Source organism: Alosa alosa, chromosome 18, assembly GCF_017589495.1.
Source record: "Alosa alosa isolate M-15738 ecotype Scorff River chromosome 18, AALO_Geno_1.1, whole genome shotgun sequence".
NCBI lineage: Eukaryota > Metazoa > Chordata > Actinopteri > Clupeiformes > Clupeidae > Alosa > Alosa alosa.
Genome location: NC_063206.1, coordinates 21,892,154 through 21,913,446, shown reverse-complemented (window position 1 = coordinate 21,913,446; position 21,293 = coordinate 21,892,154). Strand labels below are relative to the sequence as shown.

General features: G+C 40.7%; 1 protein-coding gene across 1 annotated transcript; it reads right to left on the bottom strand.

Annotated features, from left to right (window-relative positions):
* Window positions 1–131: 131 nt before the first annotated feature.
* On the bottom strand, window positions 132–20,371 carry gclc (glutamate-cysteine ligase, catalytic subunit). The gene is made up of 16 exons (XM_048270199.1): window positions 19,804–20,371; window positions 18,398–18,510; window positions 16,772–16,954; window positions 15,677–15,790; window positions 15,209–15,267; window positions 14,897–15,033; window positions 14,734–14,808; window positions 14,101–14,217; window positions 13,689–13,827; window positions 12,815–12,927; window positions 8,961–9,053; window positions 8,044–8,148; window positions 7,864–7,945; window positions 2,080–2,189; window positions 1,103–1,223; window positions 132–968 (listed from the first exon to the last, which is right to left on the bottom strand). Exons 1-16 carry the CDS (start codon window positions 19,951–19,953, stop codon window positions 787–789), a joined length of 1,893 nt encoding a protein of 630 aa, XP_048126156.1. The 5' UTR covers window positions 19,954–20,371; the 3' UTR covers window positions 132–786.
* Window positions 20,372–21,293: the final 922 nt, after the last annotated feature.

Genomic DNA, 21,293 nt, shown 5'->3' with positions numbered 1-21,293 from the left:
ATCTGAAGTAGGCCTACAATCTACTCCAGCCTTCGTTTGCAAAGAAAATACATTAATTGTAACTTAAGACATTTTAAACTTAGTCCAATTTTGTGTTTCAATGACATGATTAATGACTTTAGATAAGAGTGTGCAGTTTACAGTTTTATTTCAAGACCCTTGCCACCTAAAATCCAAAAGTTTTGTCACTTCCACCCATACAGTTCTACTATCCAGTTTAGTAACTAGATGCCAAGACAGACAGCGCTTTGTTAAAAGGTTCTTAGACACTGCAGTCCAACTTAGCAAACTAAAATAATTTCTTTTAAAATAACTCCTGAACAAGTAGACATATTTCATGAAAATACGCTTGATTGTTCAGAGATCAGAGGGATGATATTTACACAACATGGAAATCTTACTGATGTACAATCTGGTTGGGCTACATATACATTCACACAAACAGAAAGCGCTTCTCGTGGCCCATACACCGGGGGAAAATATTTACATACAAGACTGGAATTACAGTATTCCACTGATCTCTTTTCTTAATCTATTAAAATAATCTTCAGTCATAAAAATCTGATATATACAAAATTAGTACATCCATCATGACCATTGCAAATCTGCACATGCAATTCGTTCCTTCTTTCTTTAAGCCACAGTTTGGACCCATATATATATATATATATATATATATATATATATATATTTTTTTTTTTTTTTCTCTCAATACATTTGGTCATTCATGCAAATTGATTTGAGTGATGATGGGACTTGTTTCCGCCCTTTGGCAAAGCCACCATTTTATTTGCCTCTGTTGACAGGATCTCCAATGAGCTCTGGGCATCGCTCCTCTCCCCTTGCAATACCGTCACATTTCTTCAGAAAGTCGTAGTTGATCTTGTCAGTGATTACACTGTCTTGCTTGTATTGTGGATGGTTGGCCACAAACTCCCTCATCCACTTTGCCATGGTCATCAGCTCCCCTGTGTGGAGAGACTGGAGAGTGAGATCTAGTGGCAAGTGTCCATGTGTGATTGTACTGCACTCAAATGATTTCTTTACACTGCTGGGAGTCAACAACAAAAAAAAGCTTCTTCTGTACACAATCCTCTCTTACCTGAGGCCCGTTTCTTGATGAGTTTCAGGTAGTTTAGGATGGTGCATCGGGTGTCTACATCCACCTCCATATTTTCCAGGTAGCAGTTCAAGATTGGGATCAACCCTTGGAATACACCTTCCTGTAGACAGAACACCCATTAAAGAGGAAGGAACACCAGACAGCAAATGACACATAGATCTGGCCCTAATTAAGGCAGGACCCAGAATCAACTGGTGTCTAGAATGAAACCATGACAACATCTGTACCACAGCCGTTTGAGGGAAAATGATACCCAGTGGGGAACAATTAATTAAATAACAAGTGTGCGCACACTATTAATTACAGCAGTGAATGGTAGCAGTCACAATGGAAAGAGTCACAAGGTCTCCTGGCACAACAGGAGACCGTAAACATACAGGCTGGTAGATGTTTGAGAGCAACCTAATACTACTACATAGCTTAAGTACAATAAAAACTACCTACAATTTCCCATTTAAAGGGAAACTTGGCAGGATTAGCTATATTTCCCCCTCTGCTGGAGAAGTTGTGCATTATGCTATTTCAAACTGTGGAAAAAGGTAACGATAAAGCACATGGATTTGTTTACAAGCTAGCGAAACGGTTAGCATAAGTTCGACAGAGCAATGTGGATGTTACAAGGTAAGAAACATGATTTAAAACCAGTTTCTTACATCTTTTACTGGGACGGTAGTCCCAATGTTGGTTTTCCGCCTGGGGACGCTAGGGGGAGCAGGAAAAGTCACCATTTTTCACTGGAACAGGTAATTTAACCATCCAAATGATTTCTAAATGGGTTTATTAAGTTGAAATAGTTGCCAAGTTCCCCTTTAAAACAACCTGGTGTTGACAAAAGTGCTTTACACAAAAAGCAAAGAAAATGCTGTAAAAATAATTTAACGGTCAGATAATGTGTTGTCTTACAAATGGAATGGCACTGGTTCACTTATGTAGAATTAGTCTGAGGGCTGAGGTACCTTTCCATTGATTATGGTGTCAATGCTCATTAGGGTGTATTCTTCATGGTCATCATCCGCTTCGAGACCATTTTGGGCATTTGAGGATCCATCAAAGACTGGGCTACAGCCTAGAAAACACAGGTCACGGAAGAGAGTAGAGGATGGTCAGTCCATTAGCATTCTAGCTGTAATGAAATCCGGATTATTCTTCTGACGTGGGGTGAAGTTAATTTCCAAAAGAGCACGATGACCCCAAAATTGAAAGGGGGGTCGTGACCATGTCCATATGTTTTGAAGCACACCAACCATGATGTGTGATTAAACTCCTTCCAGATTGGGTTTGATATCAGAGTCAAGGACAAAGTTGCACAACACACACTTTTGTTTGTTTTGGCAATTGAACTAGCCTCCTCATGTTGCCCTAGGCAACCATATTTAAGAATTTGGTAACCATGCTCTGACTTACAGTTGCTTCCCTTTTTCCGGAAAAATAGGCAAGTAGATTTCAAATAGTTAAAAAAATCCAACTTTTGTGCAGCATGTAGCACGTGTGAGAGTATATGTCCCTTTGGATAAAAGCGTCTACTAAATGCCAGTCAATTTACAACATGGTGTAATGTTACGTAAGTGGCAATAATGTCTCATTATTGAACCTGAACAGATGATAAGACATATTAAACCAGCATAGAAGCGAAGTACATCATCTTATGATGTAGATCACTATAGCCTTACTCTATAAATACCATCTAACCACAGCCGATATGGGTCAGATGAGAGGCAAAAGCGCTATTTATTCCAGTGCAGGGACATTCTAACATTAGTACAGGAGGAACAGCATGGGGTTTGCATGTTATAGGCTGCTGAATATGTATATTTATGTCTTATCTTCATGCCAAAGCAGGCAAAAATATACAGGTAGTTTATAATACCGTATTTTCCGGACTATAAGTCGCACTTTTTTCATAGTTTGGCTGGTCCTGCGACTTATAGTCAGGTGCGACTTATATATGAAAAAAATATATAATTGAACATGTTTTTAAATGTTAGTTTATATTAACTGACATGAACCCATTATGTCTAGAGAGCCGCGAGAGAGCGCTCTCAAATGCACAAGTCCTGTGCACTTTCATTCAGAGATTAGTGCTTGCTCCATGCCTGAAACACACGTGCATACCTAAATCGTCAAATTATGGCCGGGATTCTATTTATAGCGGGGCCTCCGATTAGGACAAATACAAGCCAGTATAATTTTGTTTCAATTTAACTCATAAAAGAGCTCTTCTTAATATTTTATATTGTTGGTTGGTATTGTTGCCAATGAAAAGTCATTGTCCTACACCATGAGTCTCCAACACGTTGCTCTCATGCTACCAATCGCATGCCGCCCCCTTCTGAGCTAGAGTCTGAAGCAGTAACCTACATTTAAACACAATTGTTGCTGCCAGGCATCAGCCTATGAATTTTATAAAAAAAAGTAAATCATACATAATTTAAAAAATAACTACATTTAGGCCATCTTCGACCTCTTTGGTTATAGGCTACGGAACAAGGTTTCCCTTGCAGTACAGCACACGTTGAATGCGGTCCTTATCTAGCAATAAGAGGATGGCAATCGAAATCCCGACACTACATGAAACTTAATAGTGAGCCATTAAATACCCCACAGATTCCAGTGGTAATCAGTCCCGAAATTTAGCAATATAATCAAAACAGTCCAAACGTAAATTAAATCTCAAATTAAACATCTGCTTTTGATAGCCTACCCATGCCGCTCCAAACGAAAAGTAGGCCTAGCCTATGTCTCACAATAAAACGCAAGAAATAAAGGCCTATAGCTGACTCAAATAAGCCATGGCCAAATAAAGGTGCTGTGCTTTGCGCAGCCTAAGTTTGAGGATTTACGAGTCTCCTAAACATTCCTCACCCTTTATCTAGACATGCATGAAAACATTTGAAAACAAAACTCACTGCCATGTAATATTTGATCGCTGTTTTGCTACCAATTAGCTTTCACGTAATGAATACACAGAAAGTGAAAGTAGGCCTACTGTGCGCTCCGTGTCTGTAGTTCACGTCCGCAATCGATTATAACGTTCCTCAAATGGAGAAGTCATCCATGTTCTCTCGCGTTATAGGCGGTCATGCTTCTGTGTTTGCAAAATTCCTGACTGTTCCTGATCGCTAAAAGTTTGTTTTCCTTTCCTGTCGATAGCATTTGATGTTGAAGCACCTAGGCTATAATTTGATTTCAGCGGTGACAAATCCTGCTAAGAGAGAGAGAGAGCAACGAGAGAGGCACCCCCAAAGTGGTCCTGCGCGCGCACGTGTGTCTGCATGGGGTTCAATTGAAGTCGTCCAGTCGGTCCATCCAGTCAATATCCCATTCAGGCCGGTCCATTATTATATTAACGTCAGACAGCGCTGTAAAATGTGTGGGAATTTCTCGCATTATGATGGCTAGATTTGCGGAACTTATTATTATTATGCTCAATACTAAGTAATAATTTATTCGCAATACCCGCAATTCCGCGCTGGAATTTAGACCCTGGTTTTAAATGCGCATCTTTTTTTTCTCTCGCTCTCTCGGAGGTGGCCAGCCGATATATCGTCCAAAATGCATGATTGCATTGCATTCTCTACATTTTTAGCTACATTTTCATGTACCACATCAGCATTTTTGTTCAGTGATTTTTTTTTGTAAATTGCTTTACAATTAGCGTCGGGCCCTTGTCAGCAGCCTTCGGCTTGCCTTGCCACTATTCACTCATTCGTCTTCAGTAACATTCCCTGTGGAATTCTCAATATTTTTGGCCTCAATGTGTCCAATTACATAGTCTGTCTGTTCTTGGTTTTGGATTTTGTGAAATAAATTTCTAAATATCACCTGTTTGCAGCAGCTTCGGTCTGCACTTCCTTTTAAAACCGCATCTTTTTCTCTCTCCAGCATTTAATCTGCTGCCGGCTTGTCTCTCCACATCATCCAAAATGCTTGATTGCATTGCATTCTCCACATTTTTAGCTAAATTTTCATGTACCACATCAGCACCTTTGTTCAGTGAATCTTTTGTAAATTGCTTTACAATAAACGTCGGGACTATAGGCCTATCGCCTCGCTTGCTTCGGTCACGTCCTTTTAAAACTGCATCTTTTTCTCTCTCGAGCACTGCCAGCTTGTGACTCCACATCGCTCAAAATGCTTGATTGCATTGCATTCTCCACATTTTTAGCAACATTTTCATGTACCATATCAGCATTTTTGAATCTTTTGTAAATTGCTTTACAATTACCGTCGGGCCTATATAGGCCTATCGCCTGCTTGCTTCGGTCACGTCCTTTTAAAGCTGCATATTTTTCTCTCGTGAGCATTTAATCTGCTGTCAGCTTGTGACTCTATATCGCCCAAAATGATTGATTGCATTGTATTCACCACATTTTAGATACATTTTGGTCTACCACATGGCATTTTCTTTCAGTGAATCTTTGCAATTACCTTCCTGCCCTCCTCTTGGCTGCCTTCACTCCTTCATAGTGTTGTCACAATACCAAAATGATGACTTCGATACGATACCTGCCATAAATATCATGATGCTCGATACTGAAACGATACTACGGCGAAATCCTAAGATATCTGGAAAAGAAAGGACTCATACCTCCTCCAAGTATATTGGGTCATTTGTGTTGAATTCGGTGCACTTTTGTAGTGTGCAGGTCAATTCTTGGTTCTAAACTTCTAAACTTCCTACATAATTATTATTTTTTATAGTCAGTAAAATAGTAGGCCTACTTTGTGTGATTAAGTCCTTTATTGTTTGTTATAGTTAATTTATATTGTGTTGTGTTTTGGCAATAAAGTAGCTTTAAATAGCCAAACTAGGCTAGATCAAGGTCAGTGTTTAAACTACTGCATGCAAATCACTGAATGCTATGCAGAGGGGCCTAATCTTTAGGCCATCTGATGTACAGTATACTGATGACAGTTGCAAAGGGAAAAATGTGAGTCTTCTTTGCGCCCAGTGTAGCCTACAAGTACAACGTTCCAACCACTCAGGTCTTCGTCAGATAGGCCTACCATTACCTGTTGCAATATATCTGTGTGCATTCCTACATTACGTCCATTTCTTTGATAGCATGATTTGCTACCACTTAACAATAACCCGTTTCTAAGACGTTAGAGACCTGCATGTGACTTCATAGCATGCGGTTAAATTCCTTAAATTCACAGACTTGTTTTGGCTTTATTTTTTGGCAAAAAACGTTGCTCTTAACAGCCGCCAGTCTTTGACAAGACGTGAAATATCCACTGGAATTTTGTTTCTTTCTATTACACCTGCCAGGGAATCCTTGTTATGTGGCTAAGCTGCTGCCTAGCAGGTAAAACACGTTTAAATGGATATATTTATTTTTATTAGCTAGAAATAATGCCACATGTCTACATTCAATGCTATTTATGCCACTTCGAAAGCTTGTTTAGATCAAAGATTCTAGATCCAGTGATTCTGGAGCATCATGGAAACGCTTCGGGACTATTATTATTAGGACTCAACACATACGGTGGTAATATGCTGTGGGCTTTAATTAGCACATTTCGGGTAGCCTATCCAACATCTGGGCAATAATTATTGAACAAATTGCAGTCTACATGCCATGACAAATATTACCAGTAGTAGGCCTACTGACCGAACATGAAATAGATTGTTTACAAGTTATGGTAATGACATTCTGGCGTGAACATTGCGCTTTCATCACGTTAGCACCCTATGATTAGGCTACAGCTCGTTATGTCTCGTCAAAATGATTACCTCGTTATGTCTCGTCAAAATTCATTGATGAAGGAAGGTTCGCTTTATCCCAGAGAACCATAGGCCTACTCGTTTCACTTAGGCTAGACTAAAACAGAAGAGAAGAACTTGGCACTAACCATGTAGTCGTGTTTTCTATAGCATATATTTGTTAACCTGTCGTTCTTTGAACTCTTTAAAAATGTTGGGATATGTCTGCGAGGTGTTTAGCCATGCGTAGCCTAGGCTACTGCTTATAAATGACTGAAACATTTTACAAACGGGCCTCTGTGTACCTGATGGCTTGCCTTCACTATTCCCGATGTATCCCATATAGTTCCAGATTTCACTTCACCTTTTGTTTTATCCAAAAGGCAGAGGACTGTCGGCTAAGAACTTTGTTGACGTTAGCTGCCACTCACTCACTCAGAGATGCCTGCTTGACACGCCCACTTGCCTAGATGCATACAAGGAGCAGTGAGAGCAGCAGTTCACACAGACGCAGAACGTTATTATTTTAATAAAGTATCGATTCTAAAAACGTTGGAAATCGTATCGTTTTTTTGCGTGAAGGCATCGTGATAGCTTTTTAGTATCGATACACCGTGCAACACTACTCCTTCATCTTCATTTTCATTAACATGAATCTTTTTGGCCTCAATAATCCAGTTACATAGTCTCTGTTTTTGGTTTTGGATTTTGTGAAATACATTTCTAAATAAATGCGACTTATAGTCCAGTGCGACTTATATATGTTTTTTTCCTGCTCATGACGCATTTTTTGACTGATGCGACTTATACTCAGGAGCGACTTATAGTCCGGAAAATACGGTAATTCGTTTTTGTCTGGTGCTGAATGATGCTACTAAAATGATGAATTTCAATAACAAAACATCCTGCTTAGGTACAACATGTCTATCTACTTCAGTATGTTAAATCAACACAGGATGTTAGAACACGACAAACAGTTTTGTGGGTTTGTGATTTCGGAGAGTGTTTAAAATCAAAAGTAAAACCAACTAACCTTTAAAGATGTCCTTCCTGAAATAGAACATGCCTTCCTGAACGGCATTTCGCTTCTGTGCTACTTTCATGTTCTCGTCCACCTGCAAATGGCCGACATGATCACATTACTGAACTTAAATCTAAAGGATGCAAGGGGTGGTAGTGAAGTGGTCATTTCTGTTTTGTTCAAGCATCAGACCTTTGAGAGTGGGATGAGAAAGTCCAGCTTGTAGGACAGGATCACTCGGGTGAGCAGGACCACAAAGACAACATAGGCCGAGTTCTCAAAGTCTGTCAGCTGGACCTGCAATATACCAACCATAAAACGATTAACGAAATACAAAACGATTGACTTCAAACAGAACAATGCATTTGCTAAAATAAAAAAAAAAAAAGCATAGAAAAAGTACCATTAGGGGTCCCATACTCAATTTCAGACTTTTCAAGCATCTGACTCAACACAGCAATGAGACATCAATCAAGACTATTACTCCTACAACATTGAGAATTTTTATAATGGGAACTAGCAGGTTGTTAAGGTAAAGAGAGCAACTTGAATGTTTAAGTATAAGTATAAAATATATATACACACTCTTTTGATCCCGTGAGGGAAATTTGGTCTTTGCATTTATCCCAATCTGTGAATTAGTGAAACACACTCAGCACACAGTGACAACACAGTGAGGTGAAGCACACACTAATCCCCGGTGCTCGGGGAGCAGTGAGGGGTTAGGTGCCTTGCTCAAGGGCACTTCAGCCGTGCCTACTGGTCGGGGTTCGAACGAGCAACCCTCCGGTTACAAGTCCAAAGCACTAACCAGTAGGCCACGGCTGCCCCTGGGTGAATGGGTGAACACCTTTCAACACATCTCAACTCTGCTCTATTATAGTGATGACCGGCTATGTGGTACCTTGCCTTTTCTAACACAAAACAGAGAACATTTGGAATTGAGGCTTTGGTCTCTCGTTTAAGGATTTCAAGAACTTATTTTCAAGGAACACTGAACTATACTGACTGCTACAGTGCTGCACATGCAAAACAAAAATCCTCTCAGAAAAAACAAAAAGCTCCCTCTCAGGCAAAATGCAGTCACCTAATATGATCAGATAACACACCTCCATGGGACGGAACTCAACTCTCCATCCGATATCAGAGTTTGGGGGAGGGGGCTTGAACCTCATTGTCTGCCAGTTGGTTGACTGAAGGTTCTAGAAGAAACAAAAACGACAACAGCAGACATCATGTGATCAGAGGGGTATTTCACAAAGGCAGAATTAAGACATCCAAGATAAGTGATAAAGCCAGGTTTGACATAGCGTTGTCTGGTCATCCTAGCTCAACTCGTTTCACTAATGCCAATCCAGAATGAGTAGGAGCGACTATGTCAAGCCAGGTGTAACTAATTCAGGATGTGTGCGCGTTCTCGTTTCTGTTCCAAAGTGCCCAAGGTTGGAATAAAAAAGACGCGGAAATTACCGTCATTCACACAAAGTGAACAACCGCTTTTGATATAGACTAACAATGAAGTAAAACTGTCCTTTTTGGAATGCGGAATCATGGCTATTTCTGTAAAACAGCAGAAGTAGGCGTGGTAGACCAACTGAATGCAAATTTACGTATGCACCCACGTGTGAGTGCTTCCTTGTCTCGGCACGCAACATCATTAAGAAAGCGCTTGCCACAAAGATGCACATAGTAGGATATACCATAATATTATAGTTGAAAATACCTTCAAAAACTTGCCCCTCCACTTCCAATCAACTACAGTAGGCTATTCATCAAACGTCTATCAATAAAATAAGCAAACAATGAGTACATAGCCTTATAATTATAAACATAGTCCTATCACAATTAAAATAACTAGATGTACCGCATAGCGGTACAAAATATGACCGCCGCTCAGTCCTGTACATCCCTTCCGCGAAAATAAAATCACACTAATCAATGTCTCCATCTTTTACTCCATCCCCCACTCTTGAAACTTTTGTGTATGCTTGTTTGGCATGCCTGTGTGTGTGTGTGTGTGTGTGTGTGTGTGTGTGTGTGTGTGTGTGTGTGTGTGCGGCTGCACAGAAAGTAGCCTACTGGCGCTGAAAAGGTGAATAGATTGTAGAATAGCCAAAGAAGTTGTAGCATTGTTATAAAACCTTTAAAATCTCTAAACAATCACAAGTAGGGTAGTTCATCACAGTTCATCCATTGCAACTGGATTGATGAAAGGTCACTTACACCTGTAGGCTACATTGTATTTGGGAAAAGCAAAAGGTATCAGCATAATGTTATGTTATATTTATTTATTTATTTATTTATTTATTAATAAACAAAAGCATCTGTCAGTTACATGCCGTTGTCAACAGCTATCAAAAACAAAGGTCATTTTTGGATGGATGGATTTTTTGTGAATGTTTCTTCTTCTGCATAAGATTTTAGTCATCTTTAGTTCATGTGATACTTTATTGTCAATGCACAAATTAAGTAACAGTAGTCTGAAACGAAATGCTGTTTTACATCTAACCAGTGGTGCAAATAACTGACATGTAAAAAATGGGCCTTGATGAAATGCGTTCAGCTAGACTGTTCATACACATTTCAACGGGCCAAAGTTGAAGAGCTGTTGTCCGTTGTTGTTAGTGTGCAAATATAGGCTGATTCATGTTCCCTTGCATTGTGTAACTGAGGTCCATGGCTTGTCTGGCTTTCACCAGACCAAGCTCAATCTTTTAAGAAATCAAAAAAAAATATAGCGGGCAGATCAGGCTGGGTTCACCCAGCCTAGTCCATAAGCCGATATTGTTTAATTTTCGATTGAGATATCCACGCTCTGGCTATTCTAAATGCAAAAATGCATCAGGGAGTTATGGCAAAACTGTAACTAACAAACTAGATCCTAATAGAAAGCTGTTAGCTTCCCTAAGCTACAGGTAGGCATATAAGGTTGGCCTATTTACATAAATTGTCAATAGGCTATGCTGGCGACACAAATAAAATCTCCTTTGGAAACCAATGGCTTACGCCTTACAGTATCAAGCGGACTTAAACTGCCATATCGTGGTGAAAAGTTGTAATAAAATTCACGCAGCTCCATGAGTCAAGGAAAGCGCGAATGAAGTAGCCACTTCTAAATGGGACCCACTACACAGTAGCGGTGTGTTGCTAACGCAGCCATAATGAAATGAAGGCGTCATTGTTTGGATACTTCACACACACGCGCTTTTTAATCTCACAGACTACAACTACCAAGCTGGAATCAAAGCACATCGATTCCCCTCTCACACCCTGCACGCACTTAAAACAAAAATAAACATGCGTCTCAGTCTCACGCATGTAGCCTATAGGCAAAAGTGTATCAGACCGGTGTAACGTTGGTAAATCTTCCATTGCACAAAATGATTTTTGTAGCACGTGCAACAAATGACAGTCGAAAGAATTAATTACAGTGCTGCTATCAATTTGCTTGGTATAACCGCATTTAAAGTTTTCTACAAATGCAATCAAATTGGCCTCCATCACTCAACCAACGCTAACGGTAACATTATTGTATAGGTCCTTATTGATATTATAAGATTAACGTACCTGCAGTAAAAACCAAGCATGTCCGATAAACATCCTCAGATTTATTTCGGCTTCAAGAAGAAATGGGAATTACATTTCATGTGAACATCGTCCTATCCTTATTAGACGTTCTCTGCGGTAAACAGTCCTTGTAGGAAGCGTCCATTGTTTTTCCAACCCACTTTTAACTTCCAACAAAATTACGTTTCACTGCAACGATGCGCCATCTAGTGGACAAACGACTACTTATCGCCAATACTGGAAATGCAGCCATGATGATGATGATGAATATTTGGCTTTCTTTTAATCCTACTGAATTTGTAATCATGTATCGGCCATTCTAATACCGATAGTATGTGCGTGCCTGTGTGTGTGTGCATGTGTATATGTGTGCACCGCCATCTACAGGGCAATGAGTGTACAGTCACTAAATGTACACATAACCACTAAATGTACACATAACCTAAATTTTAGACCCCCCCATGGATGAAATTCTATGAAACTTGGCATACCCCTAGAGAATGCCAGGTCAATCATATACATAAAATTTGGTGCAGTTCTGAACATCTTAACTGAAGATAGGGGCGATTAAAGCAGAATTATATTGCATTTTCATTTTTTACCGGGGGGGTGCAAATCACAAATGAGTGATTATGGGCCAGGTTGATGTGGGCCCTTGAGACCAACATACCATAAGTAGTCGCCCCCGACCATAAGTGGAGTGGCCCCCGGGGACGAAACGAAATTTTTCCGTAAAAGTCTAGTGGGGCTACATACCCACCAAATTTCATGTGCATTGGTGTTTCAGTGTCCCGGGTATCGTTGACCAAAAATTCAGGAAGTAGATGACAGAGAGAAAAAAATTAAAAAACTTTGACAATCATTATATGACCGCGGCGGTCATAATAACCATAGGCAGAAGTAGGCAGTAGGCAGACAATCTATTTTGTTTTGAGAGCAAATACATTTAGCAAATAGTTTATAAATGGAATAAAGCTCCTAAAAATTAGCACGGAGGTCTGATGTGAATGACAGCTAGCTGAACCAATAAGACGACATAATTACCATTGGAATTAACTTAGCTTGGCTGTTAGCCTGGTCGGGAACAGGCTACGTGCAGAGAATAAATCCCCATGTTAACTTATGTGCCATCTCTTTTGTGAAACCAAGTCAAGGCTAAATTCATCCAGGATAACCTAAAAATCCCATCTTAATCCCTTATCTAGGTTTTGTGAAATTCCCCTCAGATTCCTTTCCATGTAATCCAGCTTCAGAGCACAACAAAATGCTTTAGTGTTTAAGACCAGAAAAGTGCTTATTGGCTAGTGTGTAGCTCTCATTTGGGAATTACACTGTCCCTAGCAATGTCCCTACTGCAAAATACAAACATGACAAAACTGGCAAGTCAGCGGTTTACCTCAAAGTGGTCAGACTCATTCTCGTCATCCAGGTGAAGTTTCTCCTCAAACAATGAGAGGGGATCTCGAATGAAGAGGTGAGCAATGTGCTGCGCCAGCAGTTTGTCGATCCCTGGGAAAACAAAATGGTCCGGAGACCATCTCATCATGTCACATCTACGCAGTCACATCACTGCAGCAATGAGTTACATAAAACAGTTCTACTCACACAGAAACATTACAACAGATCCACTCTTATGCATACATTCACTTTTACAGTCACCTAACTAGATGTCATATGACCACCACCCAGTCCTGCACATTATATCCGCAAAAATAAAACACTCTCCTACTCCATCCTCTACTCTTGCATGTTAATGAGTGTGTGCATTTGCTTTTGCTTGTTTACTCTGTGTGTTTGTGTGCTCTGTGTGTGTGTGTGTGTGTGTGTGTGTTTGTGTTTGTGTGTGTGTGTGTGTGTGTGTGTTATTGTATGGTCCCCCGTGAACGAAAATCCACAAAACTCAGCATGCATTCAGAGGCTGTCATAGTGATCTTACACGTCAAATTTCGTGCAGTTCTGAACACGTCAGCCAAAGATACCTGCGATTACAACAATCAATGGTTCCATTTCATCCTTGTGGGGCTACATGCCCACCAAGTTTCGTGCTGCCCGGGCTTTCAGTGTCCCAGGAATCGTTGACACAAAATTACTGAAGAAATAAAAAATTTAAAAATCCAGAAGAAAAAATACTCTGACTAAAGCTTCACTTGCGTGGCGGTCATAATAATTCTGTAACTTAACAGCTCAGCACATTATACTACATTAATTAATTGTTTATCAGTAACAGTAGTCGGACAGAGTACTGCACATTTAAATTCATGATTCATTACCTGCATCTAGGAGCTGTTTATTGATGTCCTCGTCTATGGTCAGTTCTATGTCATTATACTTCTCGCCACAGCAGGAGAGGTAGCTGTCAATGGAGTCATATCTTGACTTGTGTATACGGAATTTGTTGTTTTTCAGGGGCTGCGAAAGATCACATACATCCATCATCATCAGAATTCTATTGCATTACAATCATGCAATTCTAACAAGTAATAGAGACATAATATGCATAGGACATTCAGGCAACGGTCTTTTGAATCTTTGAGTTGTGACTTCAGTCTTGACTTCAGCCAACTCACATATCAAAACATATAGCGTATCTCTGTGCAGTTGAGATGTAAAGTTGGATAGAGCTGAGGTTTTCTTCAAGAGGACCGGTTCGACGAGTGATAGGCCATCTTGTCCCAAGCTTACCTCGAGCCCCCTCTCCTCTCTTGTCCTGTCGTCCACTGAGGCGGAAATGACTCCCCAGCGACAGTCGATGTCGGACACGTAGCCGCGGTAGAAGGGGGAGGCAGCACTGAGGGCCATCTGCGAGAGAGTTCAGCCATTAGCTCTTCATCACCACTCACTCACGCACACACAGACTGAGACACACACAGGAGGAGAAATTGGAGGTGCTGGGGAGATCGGGGCATAATTAGTAGTCAACAGATGCACACACAGACAGAGAGCCAGCCAGCTAGATACTTCACAATCTCCATTGGACAAAATGAGTAATAGTTAAACCAAAATCCTTCAAAACTCTTTGTTCCATCTCACACACATACACACACAGCAAGACATGCCGTAAATAGTAACCACACACTTAAATTCAGGAAAGCCAAAGGATGTGGTGAGTAATCAGCTGAGTGACTGCCAACACTCCATTATATACAGTGCAATGACACTGGATAACCCTGCTCTTTGTTACTGTGTGGTGGCCGTGGGAGAGGAAGAGAAAGTGTCCAATTTCAGTTTTTGAACTCACGACTCAGTTTAGCCACGAGATGAGTAACGTTTATGAGAAAATACGTCCAACTGTTTAGTTTAGTTCACATGACTTACCACAATGGGGCAGAAGGTAGCTAACTGGTCATACAGGTATCTTGCCTCGCTGATGCTACAGGCCTGGAATGTCACCTGGAGTGAAAGGACACGAGTGATCAGCACATTTTCTGACAATCATTTACATGTGAAATAAATATTATGGATTCACAGCATGAAGTACCTGTAGGCAACAGTTGCCCATTCCAAAGCCCATGGCATCCATGTAAACGTGGTCAGGAAGCGCTGCCCTGGCTGCCTCCCCGTCATCTTCTGGAAACTTCTCCACAAATGGGGAGGGTGTGTTCTTGTCCTTGAATACTTAGAAAGCAATTACTTATGATGACCAGTTCTGTAATAGGTTCGCTCATAGAAACAGACTTGGTCCAAAGTGTATTTCGTAAAAGCAAACAGTCTGCTATATTTACAATTCGCCTTCTTCAAAGATTTTCATTACGTGTTGACAAACAAAAAAAGTGCACATTTGTGTGCTTACTTGGCACGTTGATGGCCACCTTCTCTCCTCGTCTGTGGCGAATGTTTCGAGTGAGAGTGCTGGAACAAGACAAAGATGCAAATCAAGTATGTGGATTATCCAGTGTGGCATGGGTTTGCATGTGGTATGTAAAAGCAGTTATATGGCCTGGAGCTGTTGCCCTGCTCCTACCCTCAGTAGCTCAGCTAAACTCACATGGAGGCACTTCATTTCACATTTCACTAGACAGGAACACAACAGCTTGCTATTGTGTCACTCCAAAAATTAGATCACATGATTTCAACGATACATGATTCGCTGTCAAATAAATCACGCTCTTCACTACACTTCAAACTAAAACTTGTCTAAACAGTGCGGCAAAGTAGTTTAATGATTACTGGTTGTAAACCCAAAAGGTCAATCCAGGAAAACATTATTTTTTTGACCTTGGCCTTAACACCTTGACATGAAGAAGCATGAGCGTCTCACCTGAACCTTGGGTGTCTGTTTATGGCTTCATCAGGGAAAAAGAGAGACTTGGATACTCCCTTCTCTACTGGGGTGGGTTTGTGTTCAGGTTGGGTGAATCCCGGACAGCCTAACCTAAAAGCATGGTTGCAGAGAAAACTTCGATGAATCGCTGATCTTCATGAACATGACACTGGTCATATTCTTTGCTTCATAACATTCTCACAACAGAGGAAAATGAAAACAACAGGAACACATGCACACCCATAGCTGACTTGGACAACGGAGGATGTGTCTTAGCCTGCCGTCTTCTAAGCAATGCTTCTATGTGGCAACAACAATCCTTCAACAATCGTTAATGTTTTGTTGAATGCACATGCGGAAGAGGGCAGCGCCGCAGCGGGTTCGTTACGAGAGAGAGTGGGGCGGGGCAAGGAAAGGCTGCGTGCGTAAAAAGCGCAGCTCAATGAAAGGATTTTATCTTATCCTTAATTTAAATAGTACAACATAGAACATTAATGTGTGGCGGCCGGTTTTAATTTCATGGCGCCCCACCACAGATTACTCAACGTATGAGAAACACTGCTCAATAATTAATTGAAAATTGCAGGGCATTTGAATTCTCAGTAGTGAATTGCAAATTGCATTTTTTTCCCCAAGGGGTGTAACCTCTAAAATGAAACTTAACTTGGTATATTAAATACACACTGAACCGTTTTCTAAGTCCTACTGACATCTTTCTTGTCAACAAAGGTTATACGTTTATTTATTTTCAGGTGATGTGTTTTATGCTGATGTCATCAGAGGAGCCATTGGAGTTACCAAAGCACTTCAATGGAGCTCCTCTAGGCAGGTGTGATTGGTTTCTGATGATCATGGGCAATGAGAGAGTAGCCAGAGAAAATCACACAGAGCAAATTCAAATGCTCTCTCGTATCAGTCCACTTCCCAGACTAGTTAATGATAAAGCAAATAACTCCTCCTAGGGTCACACCACACAAAAGATCCATTGTCGTTTTTCTTGTCTAGCTGTGGAAATGTGGCTGCGGCACTCTGGGTATCTTTGTTGTGGTTTGGTCTCGATTTGATTTGATTGGCACTGATGCCTCCAGCTACCTTGGGAAGGATGTGATGGTGCAGAGGGTTTCGTTGTCGTTGAGCACTGAGGAGGCCTCTCTCCTGCGCTTGCCCATGTTGTCCTCTACCGTGTTGAACTCCGACATGGTCCCGCCATAGGGCTGGCCCGGCGTCCCTTCGATCATGTAGCTGCCATACTCTGGCCTCCACAGGGTGGGATGGCTGCAGAAGGATACAAGGAAACGACATAGAAAAAAACTGTGCTCAGTGACCAATAACAGATTAAGGAAGTTGGTACAGACAGTGACTGCATTTACATGGACTTTACTGAGTCAATAAGTGGGATACTGAAGTGCATGTAAAGGCGTTCAGACAGACAGACAAGTACACACACGTTTTTTTTAAAAAGTAACCTATGGCCTACTACTGATGCAATAATCACTGTGTCCATGACTGCTTTCAATTGGCCTGACTGACACCCTGAACCTGCCTGAAGCAACCCAAACCAACAAGTGAGTCATATGTGGAATTCCACACAACGGAAGTAAAACTATTCAAAAGTGTGGAATCGGTTCACACCACACGAGCCATGCATGTGAGCGTCATCCATGGCGTTTGGAAACCTGTGGCTGGGTTCTGAGCAGGCCCTCATGGCGAGGTAAACATGTTTTTAATCTGACGGGAGCCACTATCTCAGCACTGGGGAGAAAAAAAAAAAAGTGCTGTGGCCAGGGCATTTGTGTTTCGGGGCCTGCTCTTCAGTCTGTGCAGCAGAGAGGCATTAATGAGGAATGCCAGCGCTTTGCCGTCCCCCGTCTGCCGCTGGTATTTCCCCCACCCCATCCCCAGCCCGCTACAGCTTCAGCGGGCTCGAAAGGCTTCTGACGTCACGGGCGCTTGTACAAATAAATTCACATAAAATGGCCACTTCCCACACCACAACAATTTGTCCTGAAATGAGACATAACCTTGACGTAGAGCCCTGGTCAATAAGGATAGTTGTTTATGTGCATGACAAGAAAGTTGGATGCATGACAAGTTAGTTGGAAGCATCAACCAACATCACAGCATTTAGCACTACGGGGGGGAAGAAACCCTGAAAACATAAACTACAGACCAAGAATAGGCATCAAGTTGCCAAAAAGCTTCTGAGATTCTAACCATAACAATAACAGCAATCTGATCTGGATATGAAGCCTTTTTGATGTTATGGTTATGGATTTAGCAGACGCCTTTGTCCAAAGCGACACATAAATACAAACAACATAATATTTAAAATTGAACAGGGAACAGATTAGAATGTAGGTCAAATATAATAAGGAGAATAGTTACAATCCACAATAATATCAATTCAATCAATAGCCTAATAAAAAGCAATGGAAAAAAGGGGAAAGGCAATAATAAAACAATAATGTCCATTCAATCAATAATATAAAAACAATGACATTCTCCTTAATGTAGTCTTAGCATATCAATAATAAACAATGATGTCACATTGGACAGTGTTGACATACTAGACAGGTCTTTCTGATGGCTTCTCTTTAGCTCATTTCTCTCAATGACCTCTTCTGCTGCTTTGGTTCCACACAAACTTGGATATGCTTCACTTTAGACAAAAGCTTTCATCAAACTGTATGCATGGAAATGTACATGATGTTTACTTACTTTGGATTGGTTTTTTCACCTTTGTCTTGAAGAGTCTGCAGGACCTCACCACCATTCAACACAAGACGAACTTTTTCATTTTTATCATCCATTTCAACCAACATGTATTCCACCTGTAAATACAAAAAACTACATTATACAAAATACATTGCACTGACATTTCACTGTCACTGTGGAAAAAATGCTCACTCTTTCAGAGCCAGTTTTAGTAGCGCAATAGTGTAATGTGTTCATATGACAACCTTATCAGGGAGTCTCTGAGCTTCCAGTTTTGAAAAAAAAAAAAAAAAACAAGACATTCAGACTCTATGTTCTACACAAAATATCCAACCTTTCAGATATTTTGCATGGATCAATTTTATAATATGAATATACAAGCAACACCATGGGCCCTTGTAATTCGCATGTTTGGCTACACCTAAAAATGAACTATGAACTTTTCAAAAGATAAAAACACCATCACATCCATTCCAATTCATCAATCTCAACTCCTTGACTTTGAATCTGCTTGCATATAATCCACTGTCTGAACAAGGGATTACACCAAAGACAACAACATTCCACAATGTTTGAAATCAAAGGGTTGTGATCAAGCTAGGACACACTGAAGTCTTATGGATTAGCTAAGGCATTCCTATAGCTACAATGGAGATTATCATCAGTACATGCTAAAAGATAAAACCGAAGACAGACAAGGAACGGCCATCAGTTCATACCCCAGTCGTGTGTCCTTACTGAAAGGTCTTGTTGAAATATTTAAGGAATCTTTTAGCGCACGGTTAGTGCACAGTGAAGCACACGGTGAAGCTACTAACTCACCACGCACGTTTCCCTCTCTTCATAAACTTCGGTGAAAACTTTTGAAATGTTAATGAGCAACACTACACCATTTCTGTAACGCACTCAACTTCAGGACCTGTAACTTTAGAGGCCATCACAAAATGATTTGAGAGCAACTTTACGAACGAATTGACCAAGTGGACAAGTTGACATGTCCACTGTTTAATGTTCCTGATGAAATCATGCAGCGCACGCAACATGATCATTTATAGTGTATATTGTACCATCGCACAGCTGCCTCGTGACTCTTCAAAACAACTAATGTTTACGTTAAGAAGCTGACCGGCTTTACGTTACCAAACTAATGAGTAAAGTAGGGAAACTTAACCAGCTATACGAAATAATACACCTGCACACAGCCTTGCTGGTGACTTCCTGTCAGATGCTAATTAACGAGTGACAGTCTACTAAGAATCAAGTGCAGTGTTCTCATCGATTCGGCATAACGTTAGCTGGACCACCATCAGGCTCGTGTGCACAAAATACTTTTAGGCATGGGAAATTACAAAAGCAACCCCTAACGTTACACATGTAGGTTACGACTCAAGAGAAAGAATACTTCTTACCTCATCACCCCATTTGAGGACATCTTTCTGGCGCTCCTTCACCTTGTTGTAAATGTTGAGAAACTGTATTATTCCATGCTTTCGCACATGGTCAGCATACTTTTTGGTTTCTTCCCAGCTAAGCGGCGACCCTTGTGACAACAAGCCCATAGCACAATTCTACGAAGGCACGGGACTGGTTCGGGCGAGTTTATGTATTTGAATTAGACCAAGTTTGTCGCTGTTTGTATCTAGCTTGGAGTCACGAACTAACCACTCAAAATGGGGTTAAAACCACCCAAGACACTGCTACTTTCACAAGTTATGACCGCTAGCTAGCGCGCAAGCTACCAAGGGGGAGGCCCTTGCACATTAGCTAACGTTACTATTTGAGCCACCAAGATACTGCTTACTGATACCCTTCACGGAGTTTGATATAGGCCGACGGCGCTTGTCGAAAATTGTGAACTCAATGCGTGTTCAGGTATTCAGTTAAAAACTGCAACAATGAGCATTCACCTTAACGTTAGCTAATAGAGTAGGTCCTCAACGGTAGTGTGCAGCACGATTTGTGACCGGTCGTTTTCTGGCGGAGACTGCACACACGTGACTATATCAGGCGGAGGTACGTCATGTTATGACTCAGCATTCTCTCCCTCTTTTTGTAATGAAGCTGTATCCTTTCATCAGTCTTGAAGACAACTGGTGTTGTAATGATGATACAGCAAAAATGCTAGAAAGATATATATATGTAGGCTATCTAAAATAGTTTGCATTGTTTTGTTTTTTGTCAGTCATCATGAATTGACGTCTCGTCATTTCTTGATCTCAATTTGGTAGAATAGAACATATAAGGGACCATTATTTGACATATTAATCTATAGTCCGCCAGGGCTAGGCACCCAGGTGTAGGCCTACTGCAGGTGTTGCCAGATTTTTTTTAAATCTCAATTTTATTTTTAGATTCCAAAACAAAATGATAAAAGTCACTTCATTTGAAATGTATTAAGGCATATTCATTGTAACTCATTGATATTGTATTGACTAATTTATATGGCATGGACATTATTGTTTATTATTGCGATCTCCTTAATGTAGCCTAGTCTTACCAACATTTTAAAACTGTTCACTGTTCATTTTTAACGATTGTTGTTTTTATTCGTAAGTTGCTTTGGACAAAAGTGTCTGCTAAATCATATAACCATAACACTACCTGCATCTACTTGTGTTTTTCCCCAATCAGATTTCAATTGAACTTAATACTAAATAAGCCGATTGGCGTTTCATCTGCCTTTACTACAAACATTTAATAATTTACTGTACAACATAAGACCCAAGAGCCAGATCAGGCCCAGCAGCAGGTTTAATATGGCCTACCAGATGTTTCGAGTAGGAAAGGACAATTAGTAAAAAAAGATAGTCTTTAACAATGTGTAATCAGCAATATCTCTATGATATGATCAATTGATTCAACCTAGCACTACAAACCCTCCTCGGGAAGGAAGAGGCCG